At 40.1% G+C, this 14,000-nt stretch overlaps 1 protein-coding gene across 7 annotated transcripts in view; it reads left to right on the forward strand.

Annotated features, from left to right (window-relative positions):
• Prex2 (phosphatidylinositol-3,4,5-trisphosphate dependent Rac exchange factor 2) overlaps nucleotides 1-14,000 on the forward strand; it is a 321,717-nt gene that overhangs the window by 290,001 nt on the left and 17,716 nt on the right. For all 7 annotated transcript variants that reach the window (XM_029482876.2, XM_029482881.2, XM_021163512.3 and 4 more), the window contains one exon: nucleotides 13,057-13,159. In XM_029482876.2, the coding sequence (XP_029338736.1) occupies nucleotides 13,057-13,159 (103 nt within the window). The remainder of the gene's footprint in view (nucleotides 1-13,056; nucleotides 13,160-14,000) is intronic.

Below are 14,000 nucleotides of genomic sequence, written 5' to 3' on the forward strand. Positions count from 1 at the left end.
CCAACACTGCAATGTGAGGCTTGGAGTCTCAAGATGGGAGGACCTGCAGTTCTGACATACATGGTAGTAGAAAGGTACTTCGGCTCTCAGGAGAGGGCCTTTTGCCTACTTAGTTAGCTGGAAATGCAGCCAGTTAGATAAATATTCTGCTACAGCCACAGGTGCCAGTGCTCCTCAGAGTCCTCGAAGCCACAGCTGGGGCAGCCCAACCATGTCAGTCAAAGATGAAATCACGTGGGTATTTCAGGAAAAGTTACTTTAAGTCTGTGGAGCACTGTGAGGAACAAATGCAGTGAGTGACTCAAAATCAATGTAGCTTTTCTAGCTGTCAAGCCCCATAAGTCGGACATCCAAAATCAGCCACCATGGAGAGGAACTGATGACCCTCACTAACCATCAGGGAAGGATACAGAGTCAGGATCTCCACAGGAAGTAAAATTACATTTTTAGGGGATTGTGCCTCAGATGCTCAATTAACACGTTATATGCTGATTTTCTATGCCCTTTGATAGAATCACAATTAGCAAGTATAGAAAATATCAGATAAATTTCTGACTATTGTTAAAAAGGCGGTAACACTAATTAAAAAAGAGAAAGAGATGGCTCCAAGCAATATATTTGAGCTGGGTTAAATTTTTCTGAAAGAGAAAAGATTAAGATAATCCAGGAGAAGGCCTGGTAAGAAAAGAGTAACCAGCTGCCCCCTGTAGAAGCTGAGACCAGCTGAACTGTAGTTACATAAGCTTGCTGTTATTTACTAGTGCATGCAACCATTGCTTAGACCCTTAAGACCCAAACACAATAAAAGCCATGGAGAATCTGTAGAAACATACTAACCAAGGCCTATTCAATGATTTAGATGAACCTAGTCAAAAGAAATCATCTATGTTGCCATGCTAAAGAGCCATAGCTAGTTGTGTCCATTCATAGTCATGGCATCAGGAAACTTATGGGTAATAAGAACAGAATTGAGCGGGAAATGAAAGAACCCAGTGAGGACCAGTCAGTGGTACTGAAGAGCAGCAGATGCTCAGGGTCCATAGCCAGTGTATCCAGTCAAATTCCCAAAGCAAAGTAGAGATGAAATGCACGGGAGAGAGAATCCAAGCCTGGGAGTGTATAATGTGGAGAAGCAGATCATACATGCACAATATTGAGAGTACCTGGTAGCAGGTTCATGTTCCTACAGATTCTTGCACAACCAATACTTCCTCAGAGAGCCTTAGTACTCAGTTACCCGATGCCAAATGACAGTGAACACCTTGATGTTGACTTTCCCAGTGAGCAGGGCTGGTTAGAAATACACTTGTGTGTGCTGAAATAGAAGGAGTCAAGATTAGTGCGTGTTTGCCAATGGGTGGATTTTAAACTTAAGTTTAAAGAGATATATGGAGGCTGGGCAGTGGTGGACCATGCCCTTAATCCCAGCACTTGGGAGACAGAGACAGGCAGATCTCTGAGTTCAAGGTCTGCCTGGTCTATAGAGTGAGTTCCAGGACAGAGAGACCCTCTCACAAATAAACAGACAAAAACAATGCAAAATCAAATAGAATTTCAAGAGTCTGTGTTAGAAGTTGTAATAGAAGGTGTCATTATCATTAATGAGAATTTCACATTCAATTTCCTGTGTAATGCTGGAAACATGGCCCTTTAAACACCATTGCATTTTGGCCTTGAGATAGGTAGAGAGGGAGTGGAGTAGTCAATTTATCTCTGCTGTCAGGATCCTGCCCTAGCTGTTGCTCATCACTCCTGCACTCTGCCTCCTTGGTTTTCACAATGCAATGCTCTGCCTGTCCTGTCTTTGCTGATCCATTAACCTTCCAGCCCTCTAAGGATGCAATCTAGACATCATAGCAGATTTCACCAAGCATGTCTGTTTGACGAGGGTTAAGTGACAACGCTGAAAACTCCAGTAGCTGCCCAGAGGTTGCCTCAGGAAAAAAAAACAAAAAACAAAAAACAAAAAACAAAAAACAAAAACAAAAAACAGTGCCCCAATTTGACTTAGTTTGGGAATTTTTTTTTAACACACAAGAAAGCATTTGTGTGCTTCATTAAGAAAGGGGATTCCATTACATAAGTACTGTCATTTTGAAATTCTCATTAATGTGTAGTAATTTTATCAGGCATTTTATTTGTCACAGAAGCTTTGCTAACAGTGCATGGAGTGAGACATATCCATAGGTCAGCATCTGGCCTTTCCATATTAATTTTGCAGAGGTTCTTACTTAGAGCACCACTGCAGCCACTTGGGGATTGTTCGGTGGTTAACATGCTGCTTTTGCCCCCCCCCCCCCCAGTGTACAATTTTCCTCCTTGTAAGGTAATAAAAGCAAAGAGGAAAAATAGAGCCATGCAACAAGAACAAATTGGCTTCTTCAATAGGGTGCTTTGCTCCACTCATCAGGGGACTTTGAACAGTGGTGCTCTGTGCATCATGATTAAATATAATTAGAAGTTAAGAGTACATGTGATCATTGAGGGAATGGAACATGCTTTGTACAGAGCAGGGCATTTTCTACAGCAGAATACAATTCCCTGTTAGAAAGGGACACATTATGCATCAGTGTATCCTCACTACTTAATTGCTTTACAATTGATACACCTGAGTGTGCTTCAAAACTGGTACCCTTCTAATCCTGAACACATTTTAGTAGGACAAGGTCTACATCAATTTAAAAGCAATCTGAGCCTCCTGGATAGATCTGTATCAAAACAATACATATAAAATACAAATGCAGGGGCCCAAGATTGTGGTTGTTGAGTGATGGGTGTTGGGAACTCTAAAGACATTGACTATGTGATATGAATTTCATGCAGTGAAAAGAGTGTTGGGTTTTGAATCAGAAAATTGTTGGATCCTGTTACTTACTTGCTATTAAAGGAAGTAAATGGTTGCATAACTTGGTTTCTTACAGTCTCATGGATGAGGTGTGAATGGTGAGTTCTTTGTTACAGTGTGAGTGTGAAGAGTAAATGAGCATTGTACATGAACACCATTGGCAGAGGACTTCGCCAGTGCAGGCACTTAGGTTGTGGTTATGATAGTAAATCCATCCATCCTCATTGCAGAGTTAGAAATGTGAAGCACATCTGAATAGTTTTTTTCTTCCACTTTTACGATACTATGGACAGACCCCAGGTCCTCATTCATGCTAGGCAAGCATTCAACCCTGGGCTATAACCCCCGACTCATAAGATACAGCTGTTCAAAATTACCTACTGAATAGAGGAAACTGCAGGAATCACAATAAGGATTCATCATAGGCAAGAAAGGGAGGGGTATCCCAAGAATGCAAAATGCAAGACCTTATTAGTGCTTATTTTGAGAACCCTCCCATACAACCTCATAGAAAGTCACTTAAAACAACAAAATTCAATAGAGGAAGTTTTCATTCCTAGAAAGAAAAAAACATTAGGATAGAGATCCAAGTTTAGGACAAGAAAGGAGGCAACTGTTAACTTTTGTTCTTTTGTTGATAATATAAAAGGCCATTTGTAGAACTTTACTGCGGGGGGGGGGGGGGGTGTCTGAACTCCACCAAGTAGGGATACTTGAGAGGCCTTGCCTTCCCTGCACTTAGTCTTAACAAGGGAGCCACTCTGGGAAGCTGGGCTGCAGCAGTTTACTATTGGGAAGGAGAAGAATAGCCAGAGGGTTAAGCTTTTAAGTGAAGTGACTCAAAGCAGAATAAAAAGAGGTGACAGTTTTGTGTAGCAGCTCTATTGTAGCCAATGAGGTTTATTCAAGGCAAGCTTTTCTCAACAGTATTAATGTAAGACTAATTAATCAATACACTGTAATATTTATGTCCCAAGTAGGAACAAAATTCACCAATTCACCTAGAAATATTAACTGGCAGATATTGAGCAGGAAATGCAACTAAGTCTTATGTATTTGCTATAAGGGAACCAATTCTTGCTTTTGCCAATATGTATTATCCTTTCAATGCATTTACAACATTTCTGAGTAGATTTAGTGACTGGGTCCTATTTACAAATGGATTATAAAGAAATTAATCTTGTCTTTTAGAAACGCTTGAATACCATTGGTACTTATTAGGGGTTTACATGATTTTTCAAAAGGTGTGTATTGAATATCTACTAAGTACCAGGAATCAGAATACACTCTAGAAAGCCTACAGTTGACAGGGATACAAGTCTTGAAAGACCCCCCGTTTCAGGGAGACCCTTGCTCAAATCCTGGGATGAGCTGATGCCCCAATAACTCGAGAGAAACTGTTCTTGATGCAATATCACATGAGGTTTAATCAGGAATCAGCATGCTGAGGCCAAGCTTGTAACCCACACAGGGGCAGAAGAGATCGACCCCCAGCAGTTGCAGTCGAGGGTTTTTAAAGAATAAACCATAAAGTAAGGGAAGGATAAGATAAACATCATAAAAATGGGGATGGTGAATTACAGCTCATCTCTCAAGGAAAGTGAGGGGAGGATTAGATAACAGAGACTGGGGAAGTTGAGTAAACCTTCTCGGTTCCTTACCCAATGGGTCAGGCTCCTGGGTGGGTCACCCAGCAGTCACCATTCTTTCAGGCTAAAGGCCAAAGAACAAAGAACTCCATGCTGGGCTTCATTTCTAGGGGTCTAAGAAACACATTGAGTTAGGGTCTTACAGTCTAGCCTATTGATGATGGTACAGTAGTCATTTTAATGAAATTGGATAGTTGTTAAGACTATACTATGTACTGCATGTAATAAATAATAAGATGGTTTCTTTTTATGTAATCCTGAAAAAAAAGTCACTCTGAGATATGCACTATCATTTAATTAGATTTATAGGGGAAAGGCATTTAAGGAGATTAACTTATTCAAGGTCACTGAACTACTATTTCACATTAATGTAATTTGATTGTTGTTGACACTATACTGTGTACTATATGCTCTATGGTAAATAATAAGATGCATTATATTTATATAATTTTGAAAAAAAATCACTCTGAGATTTGCCCTATCATTTAGGGAAGGTATTTAAGGAGATTAAATAGCTTGTTCAAGGTTACAGAACTATCTGCAAAGCCAGAATGTTATTCAAACCCATCTCTCCAATTATCTGTTTTCTTAAATGTACACCCTCCTACTGAGTAGGATATAGGATGGGACTTAAACCAGTGCCCACTGACAGAATATGAAAAGCATTTTGTGCAAAGTAGGGGCTGGTTACTGCAGAGAATGTAAGCAGTGGGGTTGAAACTTGTGGTAGTTAGCTGAAATCACGACTACATTGTGAAGACCTTATGCTTCATCCAGGAGACCTAAGCCATTCACATAATTGCATTTTCATTTGCACTTTAAGAGGACAGCCATCTCAGTGGAGGAAACCAAGAAGAGGCCACACATAAGGGTCAGGGTGAGGTTGTATCAGTGTACACAACAGATAGCATTAGTGATATAGTAGAGAGGGGAGATTTAAGAGGAAGTTAAAAACAGAAAATGAATAAGATTGGAATGTTCTTTGGTGACATAGTAATCCATTGCACACATGCATTGATTTCCTGGGAATGGATAAGTTAAACTTGATGCTGTGGGATTGATGATCTTACACCACCTTTAATGGAATGTTGAGAGACCATCAGAAATCACTCCAGAATGGACTTATGAAAATGGCAATGGTTGGACCACGTTTTAAAAATCCTTCTAACCTGTGTCCTTAATAAATTAATTTTTATTTAATAAGTTAATTTTTTCTCAGGTCAATGTTCTAACATAGCTGGTTCATTAGATTTCTTTTTATTATAGACCAAAGAAAAGGAACTGTAAGACCCAAAGAGCCTTACATCCAGGATGTCCCACTCACAGAAACACAGAGATTGATGCAATAAGCAAGAGGTTTAGTGATCCAGCGCCCTGGGGTCGTCCTGCCATGGGGCAGAAGTGACCCTGAACAAACAAAACACACACCTTTTATACAACTTTTGAGGGCGATTTTGGTAACAGCTTGAGCTGGTTTAAACCTATTGTTGGCCCTAGCTGACCTTTTCATTCCCCCCTTTAGAAATGGTAATTAGCTGCTCCCTTCTGAAGAGGCTAGTGTTTCAAGATCTTCCCTGAGCTGCACCTATAGCCCCAGGTGAGGTGAGGTTTTAGTCACCAGAAATGGGAACTGAAACATAAGTGGTCATTATCTGCACCTGCCTTGTGGTTGGGGCTTTCTTGTAAAGCTTGTTTTGTTGGGTCATTCCAGGAAGGGAGTGTTCCTCACAACCTTTTAGTGGAAAATCCGCAGCGTGCTATTCTAGCAAGGTCTTTCAGCAGTCATCTTATATTTTCTATGGTCACACAGAGCCACCAAAATAGTCCAAGAAAAAGGAGAAAACTGAGAATAAGCACTTACACACATCTCTATACAGGTAGAACTGTTAACTCAAATATTGTTAAATGAATGGGTCAGAACAGACGATGCTCAGGAGTGTGTGGAACCAGGTGATCAGCAGTGTCTCACACCTATTAAGAGAACATGTGATGAGTCACCAGAATGGCTCATGTTCTTATACATTGCTTCCCATCATTATTCAGGGGGCTAAAATAGGTATTGGGTACTTTCCTACAATTCGAATACCCAGATAACGACAACCTAAGAAAACAGCACCAAGAAGCACAGACCATTAGCTCCCTAAGAATGCTTTCCCAGTAGTCACTTGAACAAAGTGAATCAACTTTTAATTTAAGGAGACATAACCAAGGTTCCCACTGAATGTGGGGAATAACCATTTTCTAAGATCTAGATCTATAAAGTTCTAAATATACATCAAGAGCTACATAAGATATATTTTATATTTTCCCAGGTGTCCTCAAATTCTGCAGGATGCTGTGCCCTTAGAGAATTTTCTTTTCCTTGTCCCCAAGCCTGAGGACAGCATCAGAGCTCAAATATTTAAAAAACAAACAAACAAAAAACATTGCTCAGGTTATATTTGAGTCATCAATATACACCCATAACTCAGGAATGGTAGTGTATATTTTAGGCGTAGTTTTGAGTTCTTCATATGTATTGTGACACAGAAAAAGGTTTTAAACTAGTGATCAGTGTCACTTATATTTCAAATGTGTGAAAATAAATACTGAGATCCCCTTGTAAGAGTTGTATTTTCTATATCCGATTAAAGTATTTTTAGATGAATATACACATGATACTACTTCATGACTTTCTGTAGCTCCAAATGTAGTGTTGTTTATCATAAATCTGGTCTTCCATGCGGTAAATTTGTTGTATTGAGTTATAGCCAGGACTTGAATCACAGACACACACACACACACACACACACACGCACACGCACACGTGTGTGTGTGTGTGTGTGTGTGTGTGTGTGTGTGTCTATTTTAATACTGGCTCTGAGAGACAGTACAAAATTATTAATTACTGACAAAACATCAGTACTTCTGTCCCTGTGTCCACTGAGAGCAAAGGAATCCAGTACAGTACCCATCAGCCACACTAGGTCCCACATCAGCTTTATTCTGACTCCATTGTAACCCTAAGGACGTGCGGCATACCCCCAAGTGTTCAATTTAACACACCTGTCTGAATAGATAGTAAATGAGTCAATAGACCTTGGAAGGTTTGAAGATATAATTAGAATTAAACTGATGCTATTGTCTGTGATTATTGAAAATGTCCAAATATGCAGAAGACCCCACAGTTTTGAGTTTGGGTTTTTTTGGTTTGTTTGGTTGGTTTGGTTTGGTTTGGTTTGCTTTTTGAGTCAATTTATTATAAGGGAGTCATGAAACATCTAAAATAGAAGGATAACATGTGCCAAAAGCTGCTTCATGGAAGATTGAACGTATAAAATCCTGACCATAGTAGATAGTAGATAGGAGTTAATACAGGGATGAAATAAAGCATTTTACATGTAAGCAATTTTGAGGCTCTAAGTTTTTCATCATCGGCGAGCTTCTGTTAAAGAAGGGCCCAGATTTTCATCTTAGCACCTTGTGCCTGTAACAGTGAGAGGGAGAAGACCATGGTCTCTGCAGAGGTAAGGATGATAGGGTAGGAAGGTAAGTGCCTTCTTTAAGAAAAATAATAAAAATGAGAAGACAAAAAAAAAAAAGGAATGAAAGTTAATATTTACCAAGTATCAGACCAAGAACAAGTCGCGAGGTTTAAATGCTAATATGTACAACTCATACAAAAGTTGGAATATGATTACTATGTGACCCAGTTCTATCCCTTTGTCCCATAATTTTTATGGCACTGCCTTTGATTGCCTAGCAAATTATGATAATTTTGTGATATTTTTCTATGAAGAGAATAGAAAATTTGTTCTAGCTTCTAGCATGACTGATCTAATTTGAGTTCCTGAGAGCTCAGAAAAGCATTTCAGTAGCAAAAGTGTATTACTGCTAATGGCTTGTACACTTTTTGTTTGTTAATTTAAATCCTTATTCTATAGCACATAGACTAAGTCCTGTTTTTTTTTTTTTAATGTTATTACACAGAAAGCTTCAGGTTTTGTGTATTTCTAGCTTGCTCCCTCTGACCCCACATACTTCCAATCAAGAGGAACAGGATATGGGGGTATCTTTCCTGCACCTGCTTTTTGACCAAGGAAGGTTTTGTGCAGTGGCCAAGCAGGAAAGAATGCGCTGGAAGCCACTGCTATACCAGAATAATGGAAAATCATAACTCCATGGAGAATCAACTATGAATCATCTAAATAATTCCAGTCAAGCTGTCCTGAATGCATCCTAACTCAGCCTTCTCTAGCTCAGTTCCAGAAATACTCAGCAGCCATTAGAAATGCTACCGAGGACGATACATTGTGACTGAAGGAGATGTGGAGTGAAGAAATTAGAAGTTGGAACCTTTTACAGTTCTATTTTACTTTGTGCAATTGAAAAAAGAAGCATGTGATAGTGTCTGCATACTGCCAGGTCCCTTCTGAGAATGGCAAAAGAATCATTTCAAGCAAGCAATTTAGAAACTGAAGCTTTTCAACATGGAAACAGATCGACTCTAAGGCAACTAGTGGTACTTGGTGCAAAATGGACACACAAAATAACCCAGAGTAGTGAAGTCGCTCTTCTGTGTTAGGTGCTGAGAAGATGCCCAGTCAGTAAAGTTCTTGCTGTGTGAATACAAAGACTAGAGTTCAACCCCCCAAAACCCACATAAAACTGTGGCTGTTGTGCTGTGCACTTGTAGACCCAGTGCTGTAAAGTGGAAACTAGTGGGTCTCTCAGGACTGCTATCCAGTCAGCACACTAAAGGAACTTCAGGTCTCTGGGAGAGGATCTATTTCAAAATATAACAAAACAAAACAAAACAACAAAACACAAAATACACAAAGTGAAAGGCTCTTAAGTATCAACACATTGAACTTCCATATGAATGCATACACACACACACACACACACACACACACACACACACACACCTACCTCACACAAAGATTCCTAAATTAAACTATCCTTCAAAGTAAATTGGACCCATTAGAAATAATTTATCATTTTAAGTGTGGGTAAAATAGAAATGGGTTGGTTCTATTTTTAATATAGGATACCCGGAAATATATTAATCATAAGCACAGGTCTGTTTTCTTGTTCTTGTTTCTATGGTGAGGCAGTTCCTCTGGTAATTATTACTTCACCAAGTACATGTCCTCACAAGTATAAGGCAGGATCCAAACCTGGAACATCCTATTGTAAGGTCATCCTGGGGCTCTCTGCACTGTACTTCTCTGCCATTTATGAAGGAGTCACAAACTCCTCTATGACACTGATAATTTGTTTTAAAATTGTACATTTATATTATGTAATTTAAATGTTGAATGACTTCATGTCAGCAATGGAAAAAAATAAACCTACTTAACTTTGTTGTTCTTATAGCAACTAGAAGGAGCTACAAAATTGAAGGCCCAGATTTTTCCAAGATAGTGTAAAAATGGGTAGTTTTAAATTTTGTCTGTGATTGAAAGTACAAATTTTTCTAGAAGGAAGATATTATAGTCAAGCAAGAAATTCCCTAGTGAGTAGGATTTACTTAGCTCCTGGCTTCCCAGATGGACTTGCTTATTCTTGCCTGAGATTTTTAAGCTTAGCCCCCTTGGTAGTCAAAGCACCTGTAAAACCAAATGGTGTCCTGTAAATCCCAGCAATGGGCTTAGATGTTTTTATTCACTAGGGGAAATCCACATGCCTCTTTCAGGAGCTGGAGTCTTTTAGATACAAGAACTCAAATGCTGGATTTTACCATCAGACATTCAAATGAAAGAGTTGAGAGACAATATAGAGTTATGAGGCAAATAATAGCCTACCTCCCACAGAGCTGGAGCACAGTTCTCAGCTACCCTTAGGAAGCTGCAATTCTGGATTTTATACATGGAAATACTAGCACTGAGGTACCTGGAAGCCTGAATTGGAAACAGACAGTATATCCAATGTTTGTATGATTGTTTCTTTCAAAAAACAAAACAAAGCAAATCAAACAAAAAACAAAGTTGCTTTTTAAAATTTTTTAGTCAATCCTGGAACTTCACTAAAATACATAGAGCATTTTGTTGTTGTTCTGAACACAGATGCCCCTTAGCCAGATGTGGTGTCTCATGTCCATGATCCCAGCACTTGTATTGCTGTGAGTTCTGGATCATCTTGGGCTACATAGAGAGTAGTATTAACTCAGCCAGTATTAAATAAGGTGATGGCAGGGGTTGGGTGGGGTGGGTGGAGGCTGAGTTAGGGAGGAAGAGGGAGACAAAAGAGGTAACACTTGATGCCCCCTGTTCAGTGGCTACATTGACAGCCCAGCTGAACTAAAATCTTTTCAAGTCTCTTGCAGGCAATTTTGTTATGATGCTATTTACAACTTGTGCAATGAAAAATAAGTCAGAGTAAAATGATTAGGAAAGTTGTTGACAAAAAACTCTCCTTGTGTCTGTGTTTCCAGTGAAGAGGGAGCCATGCTTTATCAGCAAAGTGCAGGCATGACTCAGGAATAGAAAATGAAGTCAAGAGTTTGCTTTCTTTAGCTTCTTTCAGAGGGTTTAATGAGCCTTATTGATTAAACTGTTAGGGTCAACAGATTTAAAATTGGAGTAGAGGATGAACACCTTGCTAAGGACCAAAAGGTTATAACTGTTGAGGAGGCAGGCAATTAAATGAAATTGATTTTCTTTTTACATGAACCATTAGATACAGTGGTTGGCCTTCGGTGGCCTACAGTTACATGTGAAACAATGTGTTGAATCAAGTCAGATACTAAATCCTTGTGAACATCATGCCCAACTAGACGTTAAGTATGTAACTTCGAACCATTAGCATGTGAAGAAATCAGAGGAATTCTCAGTAATGATTCTGAGGAGATCACTTCTCCAGCTGCTTATTGGGAAGTGGAAATAAAATTTTTATTATAAATATGATTATTCAATTTTCTATGGAAAAGATATCTTTTATACATAGTTCACAAATTCTCTGTCATATATCCCTGATCATGTGGCCCTGTTGCCGATTATTTTTTACTGTTAATTCTTATCAAACTATTATTATTATTATTATTATTATTATTGTCCAGTTGTTATCACCCTCTGGGTCCTTCCTCTGACAGTTCTTCATCCCCAACCCATCTCCAAGAGAATGTCCCCACCCCCATCCCACCAGACCTTCCCACTCCCTGGGACCTCAAGTCTCTCCAGGGTTAAGTGCTTCTTCTCTCACTGAGGCCAGTCCTCTACTATATATGTGTCAGGGCCCCTCCTATCAGCTGGTGTATGCTTCCTGGATGGTGGCTCAGTGTTTGAGAGATCTTGGGGGTCCAGGTTAATTGAGACTGCCAGTCTTCCTATGGTGTTGTCCTCCTCGTCAGCTTCTTCCAGCCTTTCTCTAATTCAACCACAGGGGTCCCAAGCTTCTTTCCATTGGTTGGGTATAAGTATCTGCATCTGACTCTTTCAGCTGCTTGTTGGGCCTTGCTGAGGGCAGCCATGCTAGGCTCCTGTTTTTAAGCACATCATAGCATCAGTAATAGTGCCAGGCCTTGGAGCCATCCCTTGAGCTGGATCCCAATTTGGGCTGGTCACTGGATCTCTTTTCTCTCAGTCTCTTCTCCATTTTTGCCCCTGCAGTTCTTTTAGACAGGGACAGTTCTGGGTCAGAGTTTTGACTGTAGAATGGCAACCCCATCCATCCACTTGATGCCCTGTCTTTCTGCTGGAGGTGGGCTCTACAAGTTCCTTCTCCTTACTGTAGGGCATTTCATCTAAGATCCTTCCCTTTGATTCCTGAGCATCTCTCACCTCCCAGGTCTTTAGTACATTCTAGAGGGTCCCACTACCTCCTATTTCCTGAGGTTACCTGTTTCCATTCTTTCTGCTGGCCCTCAGGACTTCTCTCCTGCCCCCCTCCCCCATACCTGATTGTGTTCTCCTTTTCTCCTCCCTGGCTCCTCTTCCACTCAGATCCCTCCCTCCCACTGCACCCCCCACACACACACACACACATAATTGCTTTCTTCTCCCTCCCAAGTGTGATTGAAGCATCCTCACTTGTGCCTTTCGGCTTGTTAACCTTCTTGAGTTCTGTGGATTGTATCCTGGGTATTCTGTAGTTTTGGAGGGGGGTAATATCACTAATTAATGAGTACATACCATGCATGTCCTGTGTAGCCCTGGCTGTCCTGGCACTCACTTTGTAGACCAGGCTGGCCTCGAACTCAGAAATCCGCCTGCCTCTGCCTCCCGAGTGCTGGGATTAAAGGCGTGCGCCACCACGCCCGGCTATGCATGTCCTTTTTGATCTGAGTTACCTCACTCAGGATATTTTCTTGTTCCATTCTTTTGCCTGCAAAACTCATGATGTCCTCATTCTTAATAGCTGAATACTATTCCATTGTGTAAATGAACCACATTTTCTATATGCATTCTTCTGGGTTGTTTCCAGCTTCTAGCTATCACAAATAGGCCCTGTGGCCTATTTTTTAAACAGAAATTCCATGTAGAGAAATCATCATTGGGTGGTTTCTGATAACATTGATAGTTCAGATTTCTCTAGAAATGGATCAATGAGTCTTACTGTGACTTCCATTACCTTGGCCCACAGGTGCACCCTGAGTGTGACACTGGAGCAAGCCATCACTTTAGCAAGAAGCCATGGGCTCCCTCCTCGGTATATTATGCAGGCCATGGATGTGATGAGAAAGCAGGTGAGTTGCTTTCTTTCCTGTCTTTGGGGACAAGTTTTCTACTTTGGCTTTGGTCACTTATCAGGCGTGGCACCTATCTAGGCACATGACATTAGTTAAGCCAAGACTGGGAAGTACACCCAAGGAGAAAATAGTACAGACCCCTTGTCCTAGGGCCCTGAACTCATAGGAAAAAGGTATCTGTGCTGTGACCTAGAATAAAAGGTGGAGGGGAATGGTCTCACAAAACAAGAGTGGACTGGGGCTCCTAGCAGTAACAAAATAAAGGATATGTGGTACTTCTCGAAACTTTAGACAATTTAATAAGCCTGGGAAGAAGATTGGGGTGGGGGAGGCAAGGAAGAAGAGGAATTGAGGGTTTCTCAGTGTCTTCCATGGAATGATAAAATGTGTGCTTCATCCTGATAAGAAAGTTCTCACCTAGGAATTCCCATTTGAGGCAGAATATGAGCCTTTCAACTGACTTTCCACCAGCAGAGACTGTACTCATTTTGTAGTTTCTTTTAAGCAGAATGGATTTCTTAAACTTTAACCCAGTAGCATTTGAATAACCAAGATAACTTGGTTATAAATTTTCTAAATTATTTTTAAAATACACCACTTCCATAGTTCTGATTAGAAAATAGAATCAAACTAGTACAAAAGACATTTAAGCAGTGATAAGACAAATGAAAGTCATCAATTTGATGTTTTTCTGTCACCTTTTTTGGCCTGATGCAGCCAAGCTGACTTGTCTTAAGTTTTTCAGTGACAGTGTCTTCATTAGATATGCTTTTGTAATTATGACCACTTTATTTATCAAAACTTTACTCAAACAAGTAAAAGCAATTTCAACCCGCAT

This window comes from Mus caroli, unplaced genomic scaffold (assembly GCF_978045245.1).
Source record: "Mus caroli unplaced genomic scaffold, Mus_caroli_1 scaffold_1, whole genome shotgun sequence".
Taxonomy (NCBI): domain Eukaryota; kingdom Metazoa; phylum Chordata; class Mammalia; order Rodentia; family Muridae; genus Mus; species Mus caroli.